Raw genomic sequence first — 23,655 nt, 5'->3', positions numbered from 1 at the left:
TTTCATAATGATATTGTTCCGCCAGACTGAACATCAACAAGCGGGACGATCCGACTGGCGATGAGCCTCTTCAGATGCCAAGGAGGATGCTCAATCGCCTCTACGCAAGTATGTACCATCCTATGATCTACCTTGGATATGGCCTCGAGTTTGACACACCTGGACTCGTAGCAGAAGGTACAGCTGAATGAGAAATTGAGGGTGTTTAATGTACTGATTACCGACATCGGTCTGGCGCAGACCACTGTTCGTCCCCTCCAGATCCTCCATCTGGTCTCGCGATTGCAGACTTCTGGCGCGAACAGAGCATTAAGCCCTAGTCTCTCCGGTCCTCGAAGTCGGCATCACTCGTATTGAATGAGATATCAATTGCGCATCCCGCATCGGCGGACACGGCGTCAAAGTCTGTCGATCATGGCGTGCATGTACTCACCATCATCGCACGCATACTGTACTAGATGTTCTCGTGCGCCGCGCTGCATTTCACCCACCGAAAAGTCCTCACCAAGGGTCCGGTGTATCACAACCAGGCTGCATCTATTCTTGGAGAGAGGCCGCTATCTCATGCCAAGGACTGGATTATTCACGTATGCGACGGCGAACTAGTCGAAAGGAAGATCGAAGAGCTGAATTTGCTAAACGCCTTGTTATATGGGGTATGCGGGTGGGGTGCTCGGGATACCAGCGTCAGCGGCACATTCAATGCAGACTTCTATTTGTGAGCGCATCCCGGATCGCCGTGCTTTTTCAAACGCTCATCGTCCTAGGATGCACATGGTGACCTCGAACATCTTTCTACCCTCATATGCAGCATACTCGTCTCCGCGTTCTATATCCCTCCTGCTTCGTACATACTTCTTGACGTTCATCACCTGGTGGGTGGCACGCTGGTGACTCGACATCCCCATCCGCGACTTCTATGCACATGTACCTGCGACACCGTCCTCGCATGCTGCCGCATCTAAGACGGACTTCTCCCCGGGCGTACTGGCACCCGATATTGCGTTCCCCGATCCATGGCTCCCAATCATGCCGAGCGCCATAACCAATCCAGACGACCACCTCCGCAAGGTCTCACGGATACTAGCCCATTTCTCGGAGAAATACGGACACAGGCCTGCAGGCTACCTCGCTAACATCCCGAAGGAAGGCGAGCCCGCATTGGACGGCGCAGAGCTGCTGGATGGCACGTTATAAATAAGTGAACTGTAAGAGAACAGAAAGAGAAGCGGACGCGATTAGTGCGGCACTTGTGACTAGTGGTAGAACCTCTTTTATGTAACCGATCCCTTCAACTATCTGCTTGTGGGCGAAACTGCACCACTAGAGGATATTGACTCGTGATGCTAACGAAGTTTGGAAAGGGTTTTTTTTGGCGCTGGGTCATCACGTTATTCCTGATTACATTTTTTTGGAATACACTGCTGAAGGCTGATTTAGCTTCAGCTTGCGAGTGAAGCTGCAGCCTGCTATAGTACAGACAAGCGAGCATGTTCTGTAGTTAGAACAGATATCTATTTCAACAGATTTCAACCACCGGATGCCGGATGCCGGCATTCGATGTGGCGGAGTCGAATTATGTCGCAAGCGGGCGCTTCGAGCGCTTCGAAGGCTTGTCATCTTAATGTGCTTTCGATGTCCAGCCGCTGATCACCGTTCTTCTTGCCCACATTCGTGGATTTCTTCCCTGAGCGCAGAAGATCGTCGGCTGTTCATCATATATATTTTGAAATGAAGACGACCGGCTGGGTAGTCGCGAATTAATGACCGCGGCCTATCATGCATCGCGAAGGTGGGGTCCGATTGCGTGATTGAACCTGGAGTCACGCTCTGCGCTTTTGAGGTATGGCGAACAGACTTTTAAAGTGGGCACTATAACTGAGCAGAGCACTCCGTCTTCCCTCATGGCTTCTCACCAGTTCTACAAGTACGTTGCGAATTGTCTAGGTGAAGCGTCGCTGTAGAAGAAATGACATCGGCCTCACAGGACACCTGAGTTCGAGACACTTCAGCTGCACGCTGGCCAGGAGCCTGACTCGGCAACTCATGCACGGGCTCCTCCCATCTATGCCACGTCCAGTTTCGTTTTCAACGACTCACAGGTCGGAAGCTTATCATGGCATTTCAATCCTTGACTAATGTCTGATTCTTGCCACTTTGCTCGTGCCTAGCACGGAGCAGATCTGTTCGGACTAAGGTCAGTGTCATCGAAATGGACAAGAGACACATTCTGAGTGGCCATGTAGGACATTCGGAAATATCTATTCCCGTATCGGGAACCCGACCAACGTATGTGATTAAGCAGAAGAATGAGGGCCGATCGTTCAATACGAGATTGTAGGAAGTCTTCGAGAAGCGCATGGCAGCTCTAGAGGGCGGTGCGGCCGCTGTTGCGGCATCTAGCGGACAAGCTGCTCAGTTCATGGCGATCACGACCATCGCTGGTGCCGGGGACAACATTGTATCCACGTGAGTGTGCTTTGCATGTCTGCAACAGAGTGTCTCATTCCGGACAGTTCTTACCTTTACGGCGGAGTGAGTCAGCCCCATAACGTTAAGCATTGACATCGGCACTGAATCTTCCCCGCAGACCTATAACCAGTTCAAGGGTAAACCATCATATGATAAATGATGTAATCAGATCGTCTGATCGTCTGCCAGTTTATTTGAAGAAGTTCAACATCGGTGTCAAGTTCGTCACCAGCTCGGAGCCAGAAGCCTTCGCGGCTGCGATCGACGAGAACACAAAGGCGATCTATGTCGAGAGCATTGGTAACCCGAAGTATAACGTTGCCCCGCTGCCTGAACTGGCGGAGGTAATAACTTATTTTTGTCGAGACTTGAGTAGAGCCTGAAAGTGATGGCCTAGATCGCACATGCTCACAATATCCCTCTGATCGTCGATAATACATTCGGCATGGGAGGTTACCTAATCCGACCAATCGAACACGGTGCAGACATTGTCGGTGCGTTTTATTCGCGATCGGTCAGTCTGCAATTTCCGAGCGGACTACAGTGCACAGCGCGACGAAGTGGATTGGTGGGCATGGCACTACCATTGCTGGCGTCGTCATTGACTCCGGTGCGTTTGCTCCTCCACCGTAAAAGCCTGTACCTTACGATGATTGAATGCAGGGAAATTCGACTGGGTCCGCTCTGGCAAATTCCCGACTTTTACGGAGCCCTCAGAGGGCTATCATGGGCTGAAATACAGCGAGACGTTCGGTCCTGTCGCGTTCGCCGTCAAGTGCCGCGTTGAAGTCCTGCGTGACCTGGGAGCCTCTTTGAACCCATTCGCAGCATTCTTGCTGTTGCAAGGGTTGGAGACGCTCAGTCTGAGGGCGGAGAGGCACTGCGCAAATGCTATGATCCTCGCCGAGTATGTCTCATAATGAAATCTGGGTTGTTAGGGCAGCTGCTCACAATGGCTTCGAACACAGGTGGCTTGAGAAACACCCAAAAGTCGCTTGGGTGCAATACCTCGGTCTGGAGTCTCACTCTTCGCACAAGATTGCGAAGCGGCTCTGCAGACCGCTCCTCTATGGAGGCGTGCTCAACTTCGGCGTGAAGGGTGGCGCCAAAGTCGGCAGCCAGGTCGTTGATGCTATGCGCCTCGCGAGCAACCTCGCCAACGTCGGTGCGTATAGTTTGTGGCGATATATGCAGACATTTTGACTCACGTTGGCTTGTTATATAGGCGATGCGAAGACGCTGATTATCCATCCTGCTTCGACTACTCATCAGCAGCTCACTGAGGAGGAGCAGTTGGAATCCGGTGTTACTCCTGATTTGATCCGGGTCAGTCTGCCAGCTATAGCAATCAATTAGTAACGGTTCATTTTATGATTTCTACAGGTCTCCGTTGGTATCGAGAACATTGCAGATATTCTCGCGAATTTCGACGAAGCACTCAAGGTCGTGTCTTGAGATCGCTTCATTCGGTCAAAGATGAAAGAAGTCACCTCCCTTCCTTGACAGCATTGTATAACATTTCTCATTCCGGAATGAAAGAAGGCAGGGTAGTTCAGCGGGCAATCAATTCAGTTGCATCCGCACCTTAGCCCGATATCCTATGTAGTATTGCGTAGCGACGAAATTTGAATTGACTCAAAGAAGTCCCCGCTGCCTCTGTCTTGCCCCTTCCCCGTCCACCCGAGCCTATCAGCGGTCAACCCGTCAATCCTCGTGCCATCCAGCAGCGAGTCTGCGCTATCCAACACGGGCTCGCTTTCCTTCGGGACGTTAGCGAGGTGGCCTGCAGGCCTGTCCCCGTATCTATCCGAGAATGGGCTAGTTCCCGTTCGACCTCGCAGAGGTGGTCGTCTGGATGATTGCTAGGAGCCATGAATTTAGGAACGATATCGGGTGCCACAGACAGTACGCCTGCACTGGCATTTGCTACGACTCGATATATCCGACATACAAGTTCGAAATGTTTGCTTACGTGCGCTATCTGTTATTCGCAATCACGCCAACTAGCGTTGTGATCAGCAAAACATTTGCTAACGGTCAGCCTCTTTCATCGCACGTTCTGCGGTACGGATACTTGGTGTACTTCTGCTACTGCTTCACGAGCACGGAGTGAGATCTTTTGGCCATTCCGACGGTAAGCATATGCCATCCTGTAACAGCCACTTCCCATGGGCACAGTAGATGTCTCCTTCGCAATCCCATCCGGGGCTCCTAACGACCATGTCTGACCTTGAAGCCAGAACTCTTGATTCGCGCCGCTGTTGACCCTCTTACCGCCTCAATAATGCTTCGCGTGAGCAGAGCTGCGATCACTTCCGTAATCGCTCGCAGTCCATCGAAAGCAAGATACGAAGCGATTTGCTTGCCATCTCTTAGGTATTCCCAACAAGTGAGTTAGCTACGTAGTATGAATTCGTGTACACATGTACTTATATTTCAAAGCGAGGTCTTGCGGATAAGATTCAGCACATCGCCACCTTAGATCGATCTCATTTGACACCTTCCGACTATTTGCAGTTGAGCGGATTGAGTACAGCCAGGATTGGAGACCGTCTCTCCCTTGCACCTGGCTGCGATCTTCCCGTGCCCCCAAGAGCTGATGCGAAGCATAAGAAGCCAGTGAAAGACGCTGCAGCGGACAGTGGCCACTTATCTGCAACCGAAGACATCACTTATCAGTGGCAGGAAATGACAAGCCAAGCTGTCGACAACCCGTTCCCACAGGGTACCACTGGCTTCCTCTATTATCAGTCTTCTACATACCGCCCTGCGCTCTCTGGTGAGATCCGCTTCCGGCTCGCGACAGACCCCAGCAAGGAGGCATTCGCTGGTGGTCTCGATCTTTCCCGGCCCAACACCTTGCCTTGGGGTATATCTTTGCTGAACATCGCCGTGAACCCCCGTCATCTGATATTCCGCCAGCTCCTATTGCGAGACAAACTAGTCACGGAGGAATTGATGGAACGCGCTGCTTCAATAGCCCCTTCACCTGAAGAAGTGGAAGGACTCAACCTCATAGACAGTGTCTGCGATCCGTTCGTTTATGATTTCGGTGTACAAGACAACAAGTGCCATGTAGTTGGGGACGATGAGATACTCGAGCTTCAAATCAATTCTCTGGGTTTGGATCAGAGAGGAAGGAAGCGTCGTACTCCCTATAGCGGTGAGCTGAGAGGAAGATCTTGATGAATGTTTCTACTTGGTGACTTATGCGACGTTCAGGACGCGCTGTGCTGCAGTTCAGATACGCGGGAACCTTGGAGTACCGCGTAAAGCCCTGTTACGGGCTTTGTGTACTGGTGGAACGGCTGCTCGAGCCTATCAAGTGTGTCATTCCATCATACGACCGATACCTTCGTATGCCTGAAGAGGGTCGTTTTCTGCATCGTGGAGATTCTTTGATATTTTTCAAAGTCAGCAGAGGTAAAAGTGCACATGCTCGCGCAATCAATTTGTTGAACGACCGCGTCTGACTATTGTGTAACTAATGTACATGGAAATTTTACTTCTGCTAGAGATGCGCCAACGTTCCAGGACCTATAATGTTCGGTGAGAACAGAATGCATCATGCTCTCTGCCCTCCTGCGATGCCAAAGACATCTTCGTAGAAATACAGCTCTCGTTCGAGTGCCTCTTTGATTGTTTCCGCTTTCCTCCACCCGTGTCCCTCACCGTCGAACATATGAAGCTCCACTCGTCCTCCGCGTTTCGTGATGGCGTCGACAATGATCTTCGCCTGAGCAGGTGGTACGACAGCATCATCGGAGCCCTGCAAGACCTGTCATGCGGAGCATCGCATGAGAAACATACGTGTGGTGATCTTCACGAAAGGACTTACGAGTAACGGCGTCTTAATCTGATCCGCATGGAAAATCGGCGAGCGGTCCTTGTAGACCTCCGGAATCTCGTCCAACGTGCCTCCCATGAGCTTTTCCATGTAGTGCGACTCGAACTTGTGAGTGTCATTACACAAAACACGCAGGTCAGCGATCCCATACAGGGAGGTGGCCGCAGCAAATATGTCGGGATGAGAGCAAAGAGTGGCCAGAGTGGTATACCCGCCGGCCGATCCGCCGCGAATGATGCTCCGCTTAGGATCAATGAGTGAGTACGGTGGCGCGGCGAGTTGTTGTGTCGCGTTGATGCAATCCTCGACGTCCACTATACCCCATTTGCCTGCGAGACGTTCCCTAAATGTGCCAGCGTTTATTTATGCCTGAGCGTTAGGATGGGAGTGCACGTACATATATTTCCGCCCGTAACCGGAACTGCCTCCGTAGTTAACGTCCAACCTATGAATAGCTTTCAACATAATGAAGAGAAAGTATTGCCGTAGAGCGCTCACCAAGCCCAACCTCGGCTGGTGAAGAATTGCTTCGACAGATCCAGAACAGGAGAATCACGTCCAGTAGGCCCTCCATGTGCATTCACAATGCACGGCGGCTTCTCCCCCTCTGGAGCCTCATAGTCTGGGTTTGTGGGAGGGAGGTACAGCACATGCAAAGGCTCGTTGGTCTGCGGCACAGACAACGTCACCGGCTGAGGGATCGAGATGAGCGAACGAGGGAACTGGAGACCTGCAGAGGAAGCTTTGACAGTGGAGAACTGCGGCATGGAGTAGTCTTTGAGAGAGCAGATGACCACGCTCGTCGGCTCATCGTCCTTCTGAGCTAGAAATACCACCGAGTCGCGCGCGACGCGCTTCACTCCGGTGATCTCGATATACGGACACTTGATCTCTTCCAACGCGCCGCTCTGCAATGTGACTACGTACAGAACGCTCCGGTCATCCTTCATTGCCGCGAACAGTGCTCGAGTCGCCGTATCGTCTAGGGGAGCGCCATACTCCCATCCCAGGTTCTTCATGGGCTGGCTGAAGTCTTGCTTCACAGGGGAGGGCAGGATTGCAGATGCCTTTCCGGATGAGACAGAATACTTCCACGGGTTCTGATAACCAGACTCGTCGGTGGTGAAAAGGAGGACATCACTGGATGCCCATCCAGGCGAGGATGCGCTGATGTCGTTCTTCTTGCCTGCGACATACACAGGCTTGCCCACGGTCAGAGTATGTTCGTCTGCGATGACTTCGGCCACAAATATCTCGGCACCTTCCCAAGGCATGTCGGGATGGGACCATTGTTGCCAAGCCAGATGCAGACCGTCCGGAGAGAAGTAAGGATACGCATAAAAATCAGCGCCAACGACGATGGTGGACACTTTGCTTGTCTCGCTGTTGATGATGCATAAAGTCGTGGCTACATCTGGGGGCGCAGGCTTCGTGTGATCCTCCATGATGGCCACCAAAAAATGAGGGTACTTGGGATGCACATCGAGCTTTGCGAAGCGATGATTCTTATTGTCTGTATGCGCGTCATTGAGAGTGCACGATCATCTAGGAATCCGTTGAACTTACCGAGTGTGATTGGAGTTGGCTCTTTACCCTCCCTCACCTCGTACACCTTGTTGTCCACGTAGTTTGAAAAGTAGATGACGCCATTGTAAGCGATCGCAGGTGCTCCTCCATACTGCATGAATGTTAGCAGGAACCCATGGGAGAGAAGACAGGGCGGCGTACCTCTTGTACTCCCGTCCTTGTGTTCCAACCCTTCCCAACGACATCCCGACCTTCTTCGGTCCTGACCACAACATCCCGCCCTCCCTCAGATGGCCTCTTCTCGACATGATATATGGCAGAGGTGATCGGATCCACGAATACTTCAGCAACTTTGGATCCCTGTATCCGATATCCTCAATGAAGATACGATGCGTTGACCGCATGCAGTGATCGCTGCTTACACTTTGCAAGATCGCGTCTGCTGATATGGGCGACTTCCAAGTGCCGTACGGGGCCGTTTTCTTCGACATCCTTGTAGAGTATCCGTGCCGTTGTCTATTGAGGCAATCAACAATACTGCAGCCACCGAGTCTCCCCGTAATCACGTTACATACATGGTGCTCGCGAAGAGTAGTCTGTGGATGTGCGGCTTGGAATGCGACCTGGAACAGTGCCCGGATGCTTGATTCAAGCCTCAAGAGGAAAACACGGAAAGCACAGACCAGGGAGCCACCCTCAAAGTCAGTTGCAAATAGTACGACCTCATCATTCAATCACTGGCTTCCTGTTCCTATAAGGCTCATGTGTTCGGCTATCATCGCGGCCTATGACGCCACCCAACATGTTGATATCGGCTGCACACGCTACTTATCAATTGAAGTTCAAGACGGAGATGACAATCGAAGACGATGTATACATAGATAGGCCCCGGCTCCGCTGAAGAGATCCGGAGTGGAATCAGTCTCATCACCTTGACTTGACTGCAGCGCGGTAAGGTTCGCCCAGAATATACAGCGCAAGGCTATGGAAACCGCTCGCAAGCAGATTTTCGAAGAGCAGGGCTTCGTTATTGTCCCTAATCTCATTCCTCCTGAATCTCGCGATGCACTGGAGATGGCAGCTGAAACAGTCGTCGCACGGACGCGTTCGGGAAGCTGGAAGATGCGCAGAACAGTGAGATACACTTAGTTTCAACATCTTGAATAGTCTGACTTTGGACATGTAGGTCGGACGGCAGTTTCCCCCTTTTTTCAACGAAGACCATCCGGACTCATGGGGCGTGCAGCACATCATGCACCCAGATCTCGGCGAACCCGCATTCGCACAGTGGTACACCTCGGATGCCTTGGTGGATGTGATAAAAGAGCTCCTAGAGTGCGAGGAGGACGAGTTGCAAATGGGTATGCGCCGTAAACCACTTATTCTACAGTGAACGGTTCTAACGTTGCACGCTTGTGACGCGATCCATGACATCTCATCCTGAAGAGTTGTTCAACATGTTGATCAACCCGGAATCCCACGCATTTGCCTTACGATGGCACCGCGACGATGTGCGCGAGATTGCTACTGTAGACGAAGAACGCAAGGCGTTGGACGTCTGGCATTGTGGCGTATGTTCGCTGGCGTATCTTTGCAATTTCTGTGCTGAACTGCTTATGTCGTGCCATAGGTGCAATGGAACACGTTCGTCCTTTGTATCCTCTTTGGGATAACTCAGGCTGAATTCACCCGTTCCACAGGGCACTCTACAATGACTCTTGTCTGTATGTTGTTCCTGGATCGCACAAAGTACCACGGACTCCGGAGCAGTGGGCATTGTCTTCTACTCTGGATTCTCCGGATAATCCGATGGCTATGCCAGGTGCAGTCCGAGTGACACTTCAACGTAGGTTCACTGTGGGTCTCAAGTTATATAGGCACTGAAGCAGGCTTCTGCAGCTGGAGAGACCGTGTTCTACAACAACAATATCCTACATTGCGCGACGTATGACCCCGAGGAACGTCGCGCCACCTTGCATGCATCCATGGGTGACACGCGCGGTGGCGCGACCCGTGCGCGGAATGTGCTGCAACACGGATTGATGTGGATGAAGGAGGAGCGGTTCCGTGAGACTGTGGATGAGAGAGGAAAGAAGATGCTCGATCGCCTGATCAAGTTACAAGAGAGCGTGAACGGCGACGTCGGGTATTCTCTTGAGAACTGAGATTCAGTGGCTATGAAATTCATACAAGATGTTTGTACAGTAGTTGCGCTGTGTTTTCGCGCTGTATCATACATGTGGACAAGCTCCATCGCCGGATATACAAAATGATGACTTTGGAGAGATGTGGGATTGTCGCAATGTCCAAGGCCAGGCGACCCTCGTTCAGCACCATTTCTCGCGGTCAATCTTTGATTCCAGCACTACGCTCTGCCTTTACCCTTCCCTGATATCCTCGCGCTTGCGCTCTCGCCAACGTCTTCGTCGCTTCTGCTCGATGACGAGGGTCCTGCAATTGCATTGCTTATGGACGGCATTATAACTCCAATGAGAAATTGTCCACTTTTTGCACGTTTTCTACGAGTTGGCGATGGAGGTAACACAACTCCCTCGAATGACTGCTTTCGTGCGCTAATTCTGCCCGCCCTGTACGTTGGCGACACCTGTATGGCGTTGGGAGCGACATGATGATGTCGGGGTACACGCTTCTGGATCTCCACGTAGGCAATGAGCTTTCCCGGGCGCACAAGCCGCGAGCGAGATGGTCCGGCCTGTGCCCCTGGCTCGCGGTGTCGCGTACGCTCAGGTCTCCCAACATCGGATTCGACTATCCTTGCGATTAGTTACGATAGGCTGCCTGAGGAAGCTATTGGCACACACCACCATTCCTTTCTACCGAGTGCAAGAATTGGACCATTTCGTCCTTCTTGCTGAAGTACTGCTTCACTTCGAGGTCCTTGAGCACTGCTCTCAGCGTTTCCGCCCTCAGCGTTTCCCAAGGCATCTGAGATTGGACGCTCATTTTGATGCTCGATAACGGCGATTTCAGAGTCGAGAAAAAACCCTTCACGAAATACTTGGTAGCTGGTATAGCAGTGGTGATGCGGAGTATGCTCGACTCACTGTCCAGATTCGTCGGCTTAGTCAGCCGATAGTGGCTGCGAGTTTAACTTCGACAACTGAGCAGCTCATAGAAGGTCGCAGGCATCGACTGGTCCCTCTATGTCACCGGCATGGTGACAAACAAGGACAGAGCTGTCGGTGAGAACGATTTGCGCCCTTCAATATTGGCTGCAACGCGTTGAAAATATACGCTTGACGCGTCTGTGGCTGGTGCGCCACAAACGCGCCTCGTATCGCAATTCGCCTTGCCTGAATACGCTACTTTAGATCGGAATCGTACGCTACGTGAGAAGGCATGAATGATACAAGGATCATAACGCGGCTTTTTCACTGGTCACTTTTCTTCCCAACTCCTCCACCTGCTGCTGCACAAGTGCAGTCAACGCACTGCGAATACTCGCCACCTTTTGAACAGTGTGCAGTCTAGCTGGCCCTTGCACACCAAATTCATCCGCTTTTATCATCCAAACGTCCCTAAGCCAATGTCCCGTCATCTGCACGCTGATCCTCTCGTCCTCGGGGCGATGCGTATCGGAGAGGCCTCCATGGGATGTCCGGGGGACTTCTGGAAGCCGCTCTTCACGGATCATGCGAGCCAAGGTATCACGCATCTTGTCCGTATCGACTTGCGCACCGAACGTGATGCTCAAGGCGACACGCGGTCGTGGGAAGAACTTCCAGGGTATCAAGCGCTGTTCTGGCATCAGTTTGTCGAAGCCTGTCCAACTAGATCGTGAATATGTCTGTATGCGAGTGCCGCGTTTTATTACACTTGCCTGTCAACCAGATAGGTATAATGACCGGTGGTTTGGCGGTCTCCATCAAGATCCTCCCACTGCAACGAATTCGTGTACATTAGCCATAACGTCGCATATAGCAGAGGGTCTTGACGTACACACCCCACTTGAATCTGAGCAGCTTGAGCGAGTCGTGCGACGGATTGAACGCTGGCTGATTTACTTTTCCTTCGCCAAAGAGATGAATCTATGCATAATATGAGATTGGGCAAAGACTGGTGGCGCTTCAATCTCACCCATGCTCCATGGTTCAATTTGTGGATGGCTGTGTCCACTGCTGGCTGGAAGATGCCTTTTCCGCGGAAGGTCTCAATAACCTGCCCGTTTCTGAAGAACATGGAAAAGATACTATCTAGCAGATCAGGGTTAGCGGTATGCGATAATTTCGCCCGTGTTTTCGCGAGAAGACTTACGGGTTCGTGAACATGATGTCGGACGCTCCGAGTGTCCATCTAGTGAAATGTGACTCGAGGTAAAATTTGGCCGGGAGTACGCCCCATATCAGGGGGTCGTCGAGTCTGATTCACTGTCGTGAGAACAAACCAAGCCTGCACGACTGATCCGCATACATGGACAAATGGTTTGCGACTAATTATATCAGCTATGATTGCACACAACGGAGCAAATGGCACTCACCAGTAATAATGCCACGCCCGGAAGTCCTCTCATCACTGTTCAACGCTTCGAGGAGGTTGTCCAGGCCATTGACCGAAACGGAAGAGCAGTATCCGACATTCAGGAACGCTTTGCTTAGCAGTCCTACCGCCGTGACGGTCGCCTTGGACAGTGTAGAGCTCATATATGTTTCGAAGATCGTGTCCAAAAGGCGAGGACACCGAAGATGAGCTCAATGTAGTATGCCGATCCAATGCCAATCTGCGGTCAGTGTCACGCACGTGACTGTAAGCGTTTTATCACGTGCGCGACGCGTCGCGTCGCGTTACGCTGAAGCCTGAGATCTGCTAGCCTCCGGCAGCCACTTTCTGCGCTATCATGCCACACCCCGACTTCTCAGTATCATTTCTCTTCTAATATAAAGCCTGGTACAGATATACAGCTCCATTCTGTTTTCTATCATCTTCTCCCGGTTCCGAGCACGGCAAAGCGACTCAAAACGACCCGGAGCCGATCAGCGACTCCCCCTCCCTTTTACCTTCTTCTATCAGCCTCACTTACACAATTTAACATCTATACGAATTTGACAGTTGATTCCTCCAATGTTGTGGCTCTCCGCTGGCGCTCAGACTGTCAAACAGTAGCGGCTTTGTAGATACAGTGGGAAGCGCGTCAATTTAGGCTGTTGAATTTATGTCGTTGCTCATTGAGAACAATCAGCTTCGTGCCATTCTTGTAGTTCTTGGGCTACCTCTACTGACATCTCGCGGATAGGTATTCTAACGTGGCATTTTCTCATTAATCTCGCACTAGTCTCAAATCCTTCAATCACAAGGAATGACAACTGCTCCTCTCCAGTACATTATTGGTGGAAACACCATTGAAGCTAAACCGCGGCCGAAGAATCAGATTCTATTTCCGCAAATGGGCTCCAATCCCATCGCGTGCTTTTACACGTTCAAGCCGGAGCACACTGTCAAATCGCGTAGGCACGAACTAACCGCATTTTGGACTCGCGTATATTCAAGTTTGAAGAATTCTAAAGCGCATATATGAGCCTTTTTTTTCGAACGACTTGCGCATATATGCGCTCCGTGATGATGTGCGGTCACCCAGTCGTGCGGGAGTGCCCAAGTGAGTGCGCATACGTCTAATGAATTATCTAATATTACTCCGCCCGTTGAAGATGCTTGGTTGGGCCACTCTGGCTGCCTTCCTCCGGGATAGCGATGCCTGGACCAAGGCATCTGTACTGTACGATCCTGGTTAGGTTCTGACTCGGACGTGATCTATTCACACCTTTACATACGCTCCTACCGAGGTAATCCTACGCCCAACCTGTACCTAGACACACCCCGACCGCCTTCGGCGATATAGAAATTGTACCAAAAAAAAAACTCCGCCCGTTGAACGTTTCCCGTTTCTTGATCGAAAAGTACAGGGAAACCGCAAGTCACAACATGGCAGGATTCACCTACAGATTGACGTTTTATCAACGCAATCCAAACCTTTTTGGCCTTTACATCCTGTATTTTTGGGGAAAGAATCAAGAAGTTATGCCGCTACCGTAAAAGTACAACTACAAGACATGATGATAGCCGGTGAAGCAAAATTTGATGATATACAGTCCCGCAAAATATGCCGCCGCGATCGCAATGGTCGATATATCAGAAAACATGGGACCGCCTTCCTACTGGGACAATTTCAGTACCTCATTAGTCTTACAAAAAAGAGAAAGCGAATGAAATCCCACCCTTGGATAATGTGTCGAAACCATTTGAGAAGTCAGTTGTTCTTAACCCATGGCCTGCTCTTAATACATCTTACTCGCCAGGACCTTCGGATTAGTGCCTCAAGAACGGCTACACAGACCATACTTGTCGTCTTAGACGACAACTGTTCGAGGCTCTGCCACCCGTGCATGGACGGTGTGCAGCACCCGCCGATTCGTATGACTCTCAATTATGTCTATTAACTCCATTCTTTCCGCGCTATTGTATCCCTCAGCCTCCTCCCTAATCCTTTCAATATATCTCTTCGTTCAAGCAGAAGTCCTCGCGATCTGTCACCGGTGACGTGAGGCGACGTCACGAGCAAGGACTGGCATATATTCAAGTTTCAAAAATTCTAGAGCGCATATATGAGCCATTTTTTTCGAACGACTTGCGCATATATGCGCTGCGTGATGATGTGCGGTAACCAGTCATGCGGGAGTGCCCAAGTGAGTGCGCATACATCTAATGTATTACCTCGCCGGTTCAAATTTTTTTTGTATGGCAAGTCACCATACGGCAGGATTCAACCACAAATCGACATTCACCAATGCAATGCAATCCTTTCTGACCTTTACACGCCGTGCTTCAGGGGAAGAATCAAGAAATTATGCCGCTACCGTAAAAGTACAACTACAAAACACGATGATAACTGGTGGAGCAACATTCAATGACATCCAGTTCCGCAGGATATGCCGCCGCCATTGCAGCGGTTGATATATCAGAAAGCCTGGGACCGCCTTCGTAGTGGGACAATTTCAGTATCACACCAATCTTACAGAAAAGGGAAGGCGAATGAGATCCCATCCCTGGACAGTGTGTTGAAACCATTCTTGAGAAGTCAATGGTCTTTAAGTGAGCAGCTCGCACGATGACCTGCTCTTGATACATACATCTCACTCGCCAGGACCGTCGCATTAGCGTCTCAAGAACGGCTTCACAGATCATACTTATCAATCTTAGACGAAAAGGACGATTATCATCTCTTACCGATTGAACACACACCGCACGGCTAGATGGTACTTCTTCAATTCTCACTTTCCACATAATACTGACAGACGCTATACACAGTTGTGTCTCGCGTCGAACTCACTGTATGCACAACGTACATTAGAACGCGAGGTATTTTCCCCTGATAGGAATAATACACTATAACAAAGCCAGCTCAGGCGTAGAGCTGCATAAGGTAACGCATGTTTCTACTGAACGTTCGCGACGATCTGCTTTCGGTGTCCTCACCTATCACTGGTATACACATGCTTATGATCAACAATGCGATGAAAGACAGGCTGTGCAAGCAATGCGGCAGTGATACGTGACGATTGATAAATACACCAAAAAGAAATGCTGATCCCTGAAGCCAAGGCCACATACCCAATACCCAATATCCCCATTGCATCAAAGTCCTGTGAGCGAGAAGAATGCTCTATACCCTGTTCCTCGCATCATTTCCAGCCCGGTCCGCACGCGGGTTTGGCGGGATATTGAACGTGGTGCCTATCGGGCTCCAGCCTTCCTCCGCCCTGTCTTCTGCACGGATGAGGCTGGCAATGCTCGCCGTGTGTTTATGGCTCTTCTTCGGCGGCGGCGGCGCCGTCGCACCTCCCTTCTGCTTCATGAGCGGCGTTGCGGAATTCGGCGCCGTCGCGATGACGGGCGAACGGAACGTGATGTCCATCTCCTCCTCCGAGGACTCCCTGTCGGAGAGGTCTTCTAGATCGTAGTCCGCCGCGTCACGCATAATACCGCCGTTTGTGCCACGGCCGCCTCGTCCGAGCCGAGGCTCTTCCAAATCGTAGAGCTCGTATTTCGACCGACGAGTGCTGTACGCACCGGCACTAAGTCCGCCAGGCGGGAGGAGTGCGTTCGCTCCCTTGAGTTCCTCGGGAAGGAAGAGGTAGAAGCATGCGATGGCGAGGCAGGAGCCGCCGACGACGTCGATGAGGTAGTGGTGCGTGAGGTACATCGTCGCCCAGTAGAGAACCGCGGTGTACGTCCACACATATCTGGTTGCCTGCGGGAAGAAGTACGAGACGAACAGTGCCTCCATGGTGGCGCAGGCGGAGTGCAGGGACGGGAACGCGCCGAAGATGACGGGCGAGTTGCTGAATGCGACGGTGTACCCGTTCGAGTGGAAGAGCTTGTCGATCCGTGCGAGTCCTCCGGCCGAGCCGCGCATGGTGTAGTTTGCCGGCATGAGGCCGTAGATGAGCTCGTACCATGGCGGAGCGCATGGGACGAGGATTTGGATGATCACGCCAATGAGGTTCATGTATCCAAAGGCACGACCCCAGAGGTGCAGCGCCTCCTTTGTGCGGAACAGCCAGACGAAGGCGGCTACGACGAAGGGGAAGATGAAGTGGATGACGCCGTATGGGAGCCAGGCGAGGATGTCGAGCACGGGGTGGGTGAAGCGCGTGAGGATGTCAGATATGTTCGCGCCGTAGAACACCGACTCGAGCGTCGGGAGGAGGACGACGGAGATGCCCGGCCGCCAGGGGGCGGGGATGAACTTGGAGCTGTAGTACGTGAGCAGCCAGGCAAAGACCGGCGTGGCGGGGATGAACAGCTGCGAGGTGAGGGGTATAATGAGGACAATGGCGTAGAGGATGGGTATCAGGAGCTTGAGTGGAAAGCCTGGGGCCCGCATTATGGAGATCCAAAAGGTCGCAAGGGCGATGTGAAAGAGATAAACGAGGTCAGAGAGTGTGAATTTGTGTTGCCGGAACTTGGTGAGGGTGTCGCGCGGCGACAGCGACTTGTCCAGTCGGTTCACTGCAGCGATGAAGGCGGTCCATACCCGCGCCAGGGCCCGGGGTACGGTCGTTTGCAGACTCATGGCAGGAGCTGGTCGGAGGATGAGAAGGACGTAGCGACGAGAGTGACGAGCGCGACGTACCAGCGTCTGGAGTCGTTGCGGGTGCCTTCAGAAATGCCCGGTGGACAGCGTTGCCCTGAAGGATGATGCCAGGGAGTGCGCAGGCGAGGGCACGCGGGAAACCGGCGCGCCACGTGCGCAAGCTTCGGCGTTCCACAGCAAGCCGTGAAGGCCATCCACCCGTCCACACTGCGCCCCGGGTAGCCGTCCAATCGGCGTTACTCCCAACCATCCTGCGCGATGCTTTGCTGTTATTCCCTGCGCTCGCGTCAGGCGCCCTGCTGCTCTCGTTCACGCGCGCACTTCCCGCCTTTTCCAGGACGACTTTCGCTCGCGTTCACGCTGCCCGCCCTCTCGCTTCAAGCGCGATCCTCCCGGGCTTTTGTGGCACAAGGCGGACGGTCAGTCGCAGGATGGGGTGCGCATGGGAGAGCAGAGCGTGTGCACTATCGAGTTGGAGAGGAGGTGGCAGACTTCGTACGTTGTTCTTAGCTCGTACGTCCGCGTTTGCTCAACATCATGCGTGCGCTTTCATTACGGCCTATCTACCCTCACCCAATTCCACCGCGTCATCCTTCCCTTTGCCTATTTCTCACCGTAACACCACCATCGCGCTCATGGCCAGCTTCAATGCCCCCGCGAGCGCGTCGCGCTGCGACGTTCACCAATGTCCGCTCCATAGGCAAGCTCGAACGCTTCTCTCGACGCTGCAGCAGCAACGAACCATGCAAGGCACTGCAGGTCTCGCAGCCGAACGACGACCGTGCGCATGCTGCCAAAACCGTGCGCGCACTTGAAACTACCCAGCCAGGGCCGTCATAGGCACCGCAATGCTTCCTCGCGGTGCTCACAGTCGATCACTCGGTCGATCACTCAGCGGTCAGCGCGTCATTGAAGATGACCGCGCACAGGGCCAGCCGTTCCCCGGAAACGCTCGATTGGATCAGAGAGCAGTATGCGCTGTATGCAGCGTCTCACAGCGAGGTGAGTGTTTCGTTCGTTCTCGTTCTCACTCAATTCAAAGTACAACCATCGGTGCCTATGGACGGATGCACCACGACATACGCCTTAGTCGTTGGACACCACAACCGCACGCCGTAGCCAGCTTCAAAGCCCCAACGAGCACACCATGCCCGCAGCATCCGTGGACATTGTGTGCGCAGATGCGACCTTCCTCCGCTCTCAAAGCCAAGTCTGGGCTGCAACGCAAGCAGAGCACGATGGGGGCGCGCTGTCGGGTCAGTATGCACGCGAATCTCGCGAATTCAAGCCGTCTGTCACTGCTGCGGAAGAGTGCACGGGGCCAGGCTTCCCGGAGAGTCCTATCCGTACGCGGCCGCCAAGTCGCACGTCGAGGTGAGTGCCCGTTCGTTCGCGCACGTAGCGTACACTCAAGAATGCGACGGCTCGGCGTTCGTGGACGTCGTGCGCACGGACGCGACCTGTGCCCTTTCTCAGTTCTCGTAGGTGAGTCTCGGTTACGATACTATTGGAGGACGATGGACACCACGGGTTCTGATACTCACAGCCCACACACGCGCCGCCGGATCGATGTGCGCGCTCACCATGACCAGGCCATTCCCGTTTATTGCGAGGGTTGTTCAAGGTCCAGAAGAGACCTGCCGCGGTGCGCTGCACTGATCGCTCGACAGTCGGCACCCTTGTAGAGCGGAAGAGCATGCGGGGTCAGGCTCCCAGGAAACTTTCATCCGTACGCAGCCTCCCGTGTCGAGGTGAGTGCCCGTTCTTTCTCGCGCGTCACATACACTAGAGTTAGCGGCAGCGCGGCATCCGTGGACGTCGTGCACACGGACGCGACCTGCGTCCATTCTCGACTCTCGTAGATGAGTTCGGGCTGCGACATGAGTGGAGAACGATGGACACCGCGGGTTCTGGCGCTCACAGCTGTATGACACCCGTACGCGCATCGATGTCCACGTGAACGATGAATAGGTCACTTCCGCTTATTGCGACACTTCTTCGAGGTCCAGAAGAGACCTATTGCAGTGCGTTGATCATCAGACAGTCAGCCCGTCATCGAAAAGAAGAGCGTGCTCAGGGCCAGGCTCCCGGAGGAACCTCAACCCGCACACGATCTCTCACATCAAGTCGGGTGCCGCGTTTCATGCCCGCATATCGCGTCTAGTGCAGAATGCGACCGTCGAGGCTCGTAGACGGTCGTGTTGCGGCATGGGGTGGAAGACGTTCGTATCAGTCGCTAGCATGCTGCAGTCGCGTCCGCAGCCCGAGCATGCCATGGCCACGGCGCGGCATTCGTGTGCGTCGTACGCATGAGCACGACCTGCGTCTGCTATCGTAGGTGAGTCAGAACTGCGATTTTGGTTCAACACAATGGGCACCGCAACGATTCTTCCAGGCCCAGAAGAGGCCTATTGCCGTGCACTGTGCTGATCGCTCATACAGTGGGCGCATTGATGAAAAGGAAGAGCTCTCAGGGCCAGGCCTCCACGAGAATTTTAAATCATATGTACGTATTCTCACGTCGAGGTGGTGCCCGTTCGTTCACGCACGTCGCGTATGATAGGAAGAGCGACCGTTGAGCGTCGTGGACAGAGGTGCCCCAGCGTGGTGTAGAAGGCGTTCACATCGGTCGATAGAACACTGCATTCGCATACCGAGCCGAAGTGGGCACATCATGCGCGCGGAGCGGCATTAGCGGATGTTATGTGCCCGACAGCAACCTGCGTCTGCTTTCGTAGGTGAGTCAGGGTTGTGACACTAGCGGAACGCAATGGGTACACAGGGTTTGGCACTTACAGCCATATGCGTTTGCTCACACGCGAACCTCGCGAGTCAAGAATGAACAGTCCTTCGAGAAAAGACCTACCGCGGTGCGATGCGCTGATCGCTCGATAGTCAGCGTGTCATTCATTGAGAAGAATGCGCACAGGGCCAGACTCTCGGGGAATCTCAACCCTATGCATCTTTTCACGTCGACATTTGGCAGAGTCGGAGGTATGCCGAAGGTATTTCCTCCTTCATGTTTGAGTGACTTTGAATGCCTGTGTCTCGATACATGTTCTTTTACCTATGAATATGAACCTCGTTTTATACATTCTATTGTGCATAGACCACCTGTCGGCCAACGCGAACATCGACGCATGTTGATATTATGAACAATGCGTGAGAACTCACGTAAATATTTGATACAAATTCCGGTCATCAGCAATCAAAGTGGTTGCAAAATTGACTTCGCGTAGCATGAAGTGCATCTAGACGATGCATCGTGGTCTCCTGACACCGCAAACCGTGTGCTAGACGTGATCGGTGAACTCGGCCAGCTAGGCCGGCACGGCGGTTATGTGGGCATGAAACGAATCGGAAGGTTCGGATAACACTCGGTTGGAAGGAAGAGATGAACTCTGTGCCGGGTTGCACAGCTGACTGAGACCCGCAGCCAGGTGTCACTCTCCGGGCGCAGGATATGTGACACTGGGTAACAGGAGTTCTGCAGAACATCAATATTCTGAGTCTTAATTTTCAAGTTGGACGGGGTTGATCTCTGCCTAGAAATTCACAAAAACTGTGAGGAGGGACTTGAAGTTCCATGTGTTCCCCTTCCCCTCATTGTGCTGCCATTTCCTGAAATGCCCCTGCTCCTTATGGTCTCCCTTCTCCCAGGATGGTGACACTGTCCCTCTGCACCTCGCTGCTGTGAAATGACCAGCACCCACCTGAATATACCAACAGCACTCGATATTCTTTACGCGCCCTCTAGCCTTCAGCCAGATGATGCCTAGCCATAGTAGAGCACACCCAGAGCAGTTGCAAGATGAGTGTTGGCATATTTCATCTAGAGCAAGGTAAAATGAAGCAGAGGCACAGGAACATACCAGGAGCTCTCGGTGATGGTGCATGCAAGTCAATTGTCACGTCCAAAGCGTGTCGATCACTGCCACCTGCCCCGACATGATCACATGTGCGTGTTCAGCTATACGTCACCTGCTCAACGGTATGCATCTCCCGTGCATCCCATCATTCATCGTCGCTCATCAGAAACTTGCCCGATCTGTGCACTTCCCTACAGGATCAATATGGTTGCTATGAGTGCATCCGAGCAAGTACCTTCTTCATCAGTGCGGGTAGGTGCATTAAATTGCTAACGTGTCTATACAGCTTCATGGACATGAACAGGCAAGTTCCTCAATGCGAACAGCGATCAAGGTTTGAAAAGGGAACTTAAGCCATATCCACGACAAGATTCTCAAGAGCACTTATGCCAGCTCGCACCAGACCCAACATCTTCGTCGCGAGTTCTACAGCTGGCTGAACTCCACCCTGTCAACCCTCGAACATGAGCAGTGACATCAATCTTTGCGAACGCATTCATTCTGTCAAGTACGCGGCGATGTCATTCACGCCTCTGCATCTGTACTGAGGGGGCCTGCCATTGTAGACATGGTCTGCTTCACATGCATGCCACCATCCTCAGGTCATCTCCTAGCCATGAACTAAACAATATGATTAGCGAGAAAGATCTGATGTGCACAAAGATTCGTGGGGCCATACCGATGCTCCCGTGTGACAGTGCTGCAGGTTCGTGAGCGTGTAGCTCATACAGCCCATGCATTCTCCGATCATTACTGGTGCCTCCACACCTGTATCAAGGAAATCCGCTCATCCTACATGGTGCACGACACCATCTGCAGTTTGCCTGAAGTCACGAACATGTCAACACCATCAGTGCGACAGACTCACCGTATATGACAAATCACAAGCTCTCACCTATAGCAGGTCCATGTGAGCGCAGCTCATACTGCTACTGCTGCCTCTGCCACGACTGGCTGAGTCATCTTGGATGGTCTCTGTACAAGGCCATGGCTTGTCGAAACATCCTTGCTGGTCACAAAACATCGCGCGATCTCATCAAGAGCATGCCCGACCATCATAGAGTCCCCTGGGTCGTGAGCCTGATGACATGGTCTGCTCAACTGTCTAGGTATCTGTCAAGACGTGTCTGACCCAGCTTGCACTCCCACGCAAATAAGAGACAGGCTACGGGCTGTCTAGCTGGTGTCAGCCCATCCGCTGCAATGTCGTTCGTGGGCACTTTGTCACGCAACGGTCCCTGTGGCCCAATGGATGCTCACAGCATCATTCGCACAAGTTTGGTACCCAGTGCATCTCTCAGAGATGTAACACGGGGGTAGATTGTGTCATGCCCTCGATCTTCCACGTTCTCGGGATGCGCATCGTGCTCTGCCTCACGTTGCTCACGATATCGACCTACATGACCATCACTGCCATTCGCGACACATTCCAGGACCAGGGTACAAATAAAACTCACCATCGCAATGTCAAGCCTGCATGGTTCTTGTCAGCCCATGCCAGAAAACGGTCGTGTGGAGTTATTGCATGCCTTGAAGCATCGCACATCCTCCAAATCTGGTGCCCTCAGCATATTCGCGTGATGCCGATCGAATGCCAGCCATGGCGGAGCCATCCTTGCTTATCGTGGACAGTTGCAGAGGTCGTGAGCGCACATGCGCCCATAACGTCGATAGGTATGCCGACCTTTCCTTCTGGGTCCTTATTCAATTGATCTCACCCGATTCGGTCCAAAAGTGTCGATCGAGAGCAGACTGGGAAAGATGCTTACTCTACCTGACAGGTGCGGGGTCAACAAGCATGGCGCATCCTTTGTGCCGGGTTGGTGACTGACCATCTCCATTGTGGCGAGCTGGTCATGCATAAATCAGATTGGTGGGGGCCAGGATGGTGATCGGATAGACACGGAGTGGACTAGGATGGGCGGGGAGTGATTGAGAATATGTTGGATGAAAGGAAGCAAGAGAGACGATGAAAGGGAGCAAGAGAGGCGATGAAAACGAGGTTCAGAATTGGCAGAAATGCTAAATACTGAGCGGGAAAAGGTGAGTGCCAGATAGACTTGTGTGCTATGGAATACATAGGTCGTATTAGTAGTTTGTTGGAGAATAGACGAAATGAAACTGGATGGACTTGGAGGAACTGGCCTTGTGTACTTCAAAACAACTAGTGCGAGTCCCTCTGTGTATGAACTACACTTTAAAGTCCTCTGTGTATGGGCTACACTTCAACGTTATCTCTGTGTATGGACTACACTTTAAAGCCCTCTCTGCCATGTATCAGCCCCATCTCGAACATTATCTGCAGTCGTCCAAGCTTCCTATAAAGGAAATATATTCACACGCTCTGTACGTACACGAGCACGGTCTGTCCGTCTGCACGACTGCGAGCGCGATGCGCACACAGAGCACTCACGACTCCCATGCCCTCCTCGCTCTTTCCTGCACACGACGCAGAGTCTCACCGTCACCGAAGGAAGGGGCACTCACCTGCAAGTCAACCTATGGCCTCCTACGGATCCTGGCTGGCTCACTGCACTGACCCATATGATCGTTGCACATACCTTTGTCCTGGAGGTAAACTCCTGTGAGCGAGAAGAATGCTCTATACCCTGTTCCTCGCATCATCTCCAGCCCGGTCCGCACGCGGGTTTGGCGGGATATTGAACGTGGTGCCTATCGGGCTCCAGCCTTCCTCCGCCCTGTCTTCCGCACGTATGAGGCTGGCAATGCTCGCCATGTGTTTATGGCTCTTCTTCGGCGGCGGCGGCGCCGTCGCACCTCCCTTCTGCTTCATGAGCGGCGTTGCGGAATTCGGCGCCGTCGCGATGACG

General features: G+C 52.6%; 11 protein-coding genes across 11 annotated transcripts; 6 read left to right on the top strand and 5 right to left on the bottom strand.

Moving 5' to 3' along the window:
- Positions 1–808: 808 nt before the first annotated feature.
- Positions 809–1,285, top strand: LAESUDRAFT_732576 (uncharacterized protein). The gene has a single exon (XM_040910266.1). The coding sequence runs from the start codon at positions 1,030–1,032 to the stop codon at positions 1,195–1,197; it is 168 nt and encodes a 55-aa protein (XP_040757859.1). The 5' UTR covers positions 809–1,029; the 3' UTR covers positions 1,198–1,285.
- A 619-nt stretch (positions 1,286–1,904) lies between these two features.
- LAESUDRAFT_764895 (O-acetylhomoserine ami) lies at positions 1,905–3,927 on the top strand (the record flags this gene model as incomplete). Its single annotated transcript, XM_040913536.1, has 14 exons — positions 1,905–1,927; positions 1,988–2,102; positions 2,172–2,197; positions 2,247–2,289; positions 2,342–2,469; positions 2,517–2,535; positions 2,591–2,609; positions 2,662–2,816; positions 2,870–2,966; positions 3,017–3,082; positions 3,136–3,379; positions 3,441–3,637; positions 3,698–3,798; positions 3,856–3,927. 14 exons carry the CDS (start codon positions 1,905–1,907, stop codon positions 3,925–3,927), a joined length of 1,305 nt encoding a protein of 434 aa, XP_040757858.1.
- Positions 3,928–4,458: 531 nt separating this feature from the next.
- On the top strand, positions 4,459–5,977 carry LAESUDRAFT_573698 (uncharacterized protein). The gene is made up of 4 exons (XM_040903006.1): positions 4,459–4,606; positions 4,713–4,861; positions 4,915–5,635; positions 5,695–5,977. Exons 2-4 carry the CDS (start codon positions 4,757–4,759, stop codon positions 5,943–5,945), a joined length of 1,077 nt encoding a protein of 358 aa, XP_040757857.1. The 5' UTR covers positions 4,459–4,606; positions 4,713–4,756; the 3' UTR covers positions 5,946–5,977.
- A 60-nt stretch (positions 5,978–6,037) lies between these two features.
- Positions 6,038–8,337, bottom strand: LAESUDRAFT_764893 (alpha/beta-hydrolase; the record flags this gene model as incomplete). Its single annotated transcript, XM_040913535.1, has 7 exons — positions 6,038–6,250; positions 6,311–6,662; positions 6,717–6,764; positions 6,818–7,832; positions 7,886–7,997; positions 8,048–8,206; positions 8,269–8,337. The coding sequence occupies 7 exons, from the start codon at positions 8,335–8,337 to the stop codon at positions 6,038–6,040; spliced, it is 1,968 nt and encodes a 655-aa protein (XP_040757856.1).
- A 493-nt stretch (positions 8,338–8,830) lies between these two features.
- On the top strand, positions 8,831–10,423 carry LAESUDRAFT_804166 (uncharacterized protein; the record flags this gene model as incomplete). Its single annotated transcript, XM_040914026.1, has 6 exons — positions 8,831–8,980; positions 9,033–9,207; positions 9,293–9,417; positions 9,477–9,490; positions 9,547–9,703; positions 9,724–10,423. 6 exons carry the CDS (start codon positions 8,831–8,833, stop codon positions 10,009–10,011), a joined length of 909 nt encoding a protein of 302 aa, XP_040757855.1. The 3' UTR covers positions 10,012–10,423.
- On the bottom strand, positions 9,993–10,875 carry LAESUDRAFT_816681 (uncharacterized protein). The gene is made up of 2 exons (XM_040914800.1): positions 10,669–10,875; positions 9,993–10,615 (listed from the first exon to the last, which is right to left on the bottom strand). Exons 1-2 carry the CDS (start codon positions 10,808–10,810, stop codon positions 10,212–10,214), a joined length of 546 nt encoding a protein of 181 aa, XP_040757854.1. The 5' UTR covers positions 10,811–10,875; the 3' UTR covers positions 9,993–10,211.
- A 268-nt stretch (positions 10,876–11,143) lies between these two features.
- On the bottom strand, positions 11,144–12,549 carry LAESUDRAFT_745933 (acyltransferase-domain-containing protein). The gene is made up of 7 exons (XM_040911397.1): positions 12,345–12,549; positions 12,278–12,296; positions 12,122–12,226; positions 11,945–12,056; positions 11,807–11,895; positions 11,688–11,746; positions 11,144–11,629 (listed from the first exon to the last, which is right to left on the bottom strand). Exons 1-7 carry the CDS (start codon positions 12,505–12,507, stop codon positions 11,223–11,225), a joined length of 954 nt encoding a protein of 317 aa, XP_040757853.1. The 5' UTR covers positions 12,508–12,549; the 3' UTR covers positions 11,144–11,222.
- Positions 12,550–15,495: 2,946 nt separating this feature from the next.
- Positions 15,496–16,909, bottom strand: LAESUDRAFT_732565 (PAP2-domain-containing protein). Its single transcript, XM_040910265.1, has one exon. It carries the CDS (start codon positions 16,743–16,745, stop codon positions 15,522–15,524), a length of 1,224 nt encoding a protein of 407 aa, XP_040757852.1. The 5' UTR covers positions 16,746–16,909; the 3' UTR covers positions 15,496–15,521.
- A 694-nt stretch (positions 16,910–17,603) lies between these two features.
- LAESUDRAFT_764888 (uncharacterized protein) lies at positions 17,604–18,440 on the top strand (the record flags this gene model as incomplete). Its single annotated transcript, XM_040913534.1, has 4 exons — positions 17,604–17,756; positions 17,796–17,957; positions 18,046–18,301; positions 18,358–18,440. 4 exons carry the CDS (start codon positions 17,604–17,606, stop codon positions 18,438–18,440), a joined length of 654 nt encoding a protein of 217 aa, XP_040757851.1.
- A 14-nt stretch (positions 18,441–18,454) lies between these two features.
- LAESUDRAFT_732562 (uncharacterized protein) lies at positions 18,455–19,063 on the top strand. Its single transcript, XM_040910264.1, has 2 exons — positions 18,455–18,706; positions 18,757–19,063. Exon 1 carries the CDS (start codon positions 18,473–18,475, stop codon positions 18,638–18,640), a length of 168 nt encoding a protein of 55 aa, XP_040757850.1. The 5' UTR covers positions 18,455–18,472; the 3' UTR covers positions 18,641–18,706; positions 18,757–19,063.
- Positions 19,064–23,159: 4,096 nt separating this feature from the next.
- LAESUDRAFT_764887 (uncharacterized protein) lies at positions 23,160–23,618 on the bottom strand (the record flags this gene model as incomplete). Its single annotated transcript, XM_040913533.1, has 3 exons — positions 23,160–23,263; positions 23,386–23,392; positions 23,433–23,618. 3 exons carry the CDS (start codon positions 23,616–23,618, stop codon positions 23,160–23,162), a joined length of 297 nt encoding a protein of 98 aa, XP_040757849.1.
- Between the last annotated feature and the right edge of the window lie 37 nt (positions 23,619–23,655).

The sequence above is a fragment of the Laetiporus sulphureus genome (genome assembly GCF_001632365.1).
Source record: "Laetiporus sulphureus 93-53 unplaced genomic scaffold LAESUscaffold_92, whole genome shotgun sequence".
Classification (NCBI taxonomy): Eukaryota; Fungi; Basidiomycota; class Agaricomycetes; order Polyporales; family Laetiporaceae; genus Laetiporus; species Laetiporus sulphureus.
The sequence above is the reverse complement of the archived record's forward strand: the minus strand, read 5'-3'. Positions and strand labels throughout refer to the sequence as shown.

Coding starts and splice junctions, on each gene's coding strand:
- LAESUDRAFT_573698 (XM_040903006.1), top strand. CDS start 4,757: ATGCTTCGCGTGAGCAGAGCTGCGATCACTTCCGTAATCGCTCGCAGT. Junction 4,862..4,914: donor CTCTTAGGTATTCCCAACAA/GTGAGTTAGCTA, acceptor TATATTTCAAAG/CGAGGTCTTGCGGATAAGAT. Junction 5,636..5,694: donor GCGTCGTACTCCCTATAGCG/GTGAGCTGAGAG, acceptor TGCGACGTTCAG/GACGCGCTGTGCTGCAGTTC.
- LAESUDRAFT_732562 (XM_040910264.1), top strand. CDS start 18,473: ATGGACACCACGGGTTCTGATACTCACAGCCCACACACGCGCCGCCGG.
- LAESUDRAFT_732576 (XM_040910266.1), top strand. CDS start 1,030: ATGCCGAGCGCCATAACCAATCCAGACGACCACCTCCGCAAGGTCTCA.
- LAESUDRAFT_816681 (XM_040914800.1), bottom strand. CDS start 10,810: ATGAGCGTCCAATCTCAGATGCCTTGGGAAACGCTGAGGGCGGAAACG. Junction 10,616..10,668: donor CTCGGTAGAAAGGAATGGTG/GTGTGTGCCAAT, acceptor TCGCAAGGATAG/TCGAATCCGATGTTGGGAGA.
- LAESUDRAFT_745933 (XM_040911397.1), bottom strand. CDS start 12,507: ATGAGCTCTACACTGTCCAAGGCGACCGTCACGGCGGTAGGACTGCTA. Junction 11,896..11,944: donor AATTGAACCATGGAGCATGG/GTGAGATTGAAG, acceptor TATTATGCATAG/ATTCATCTCTTTGGCGAAGG. Junction 11,747..11,806: donor CTCAGATTCAAGTGGGGTGT/GTACGTCAAGAC, acceptor AATTCGTTGCAG/TGGGAGGATCTTGATGGAGA.
- LAESUDRAFT_732565 (XM_040910265.1), bottom strand. CDS start 16,745: ATGCGGGCCCCAGGCTTTCCACTCAAGCTCCTGATACCCATCCTCTAC.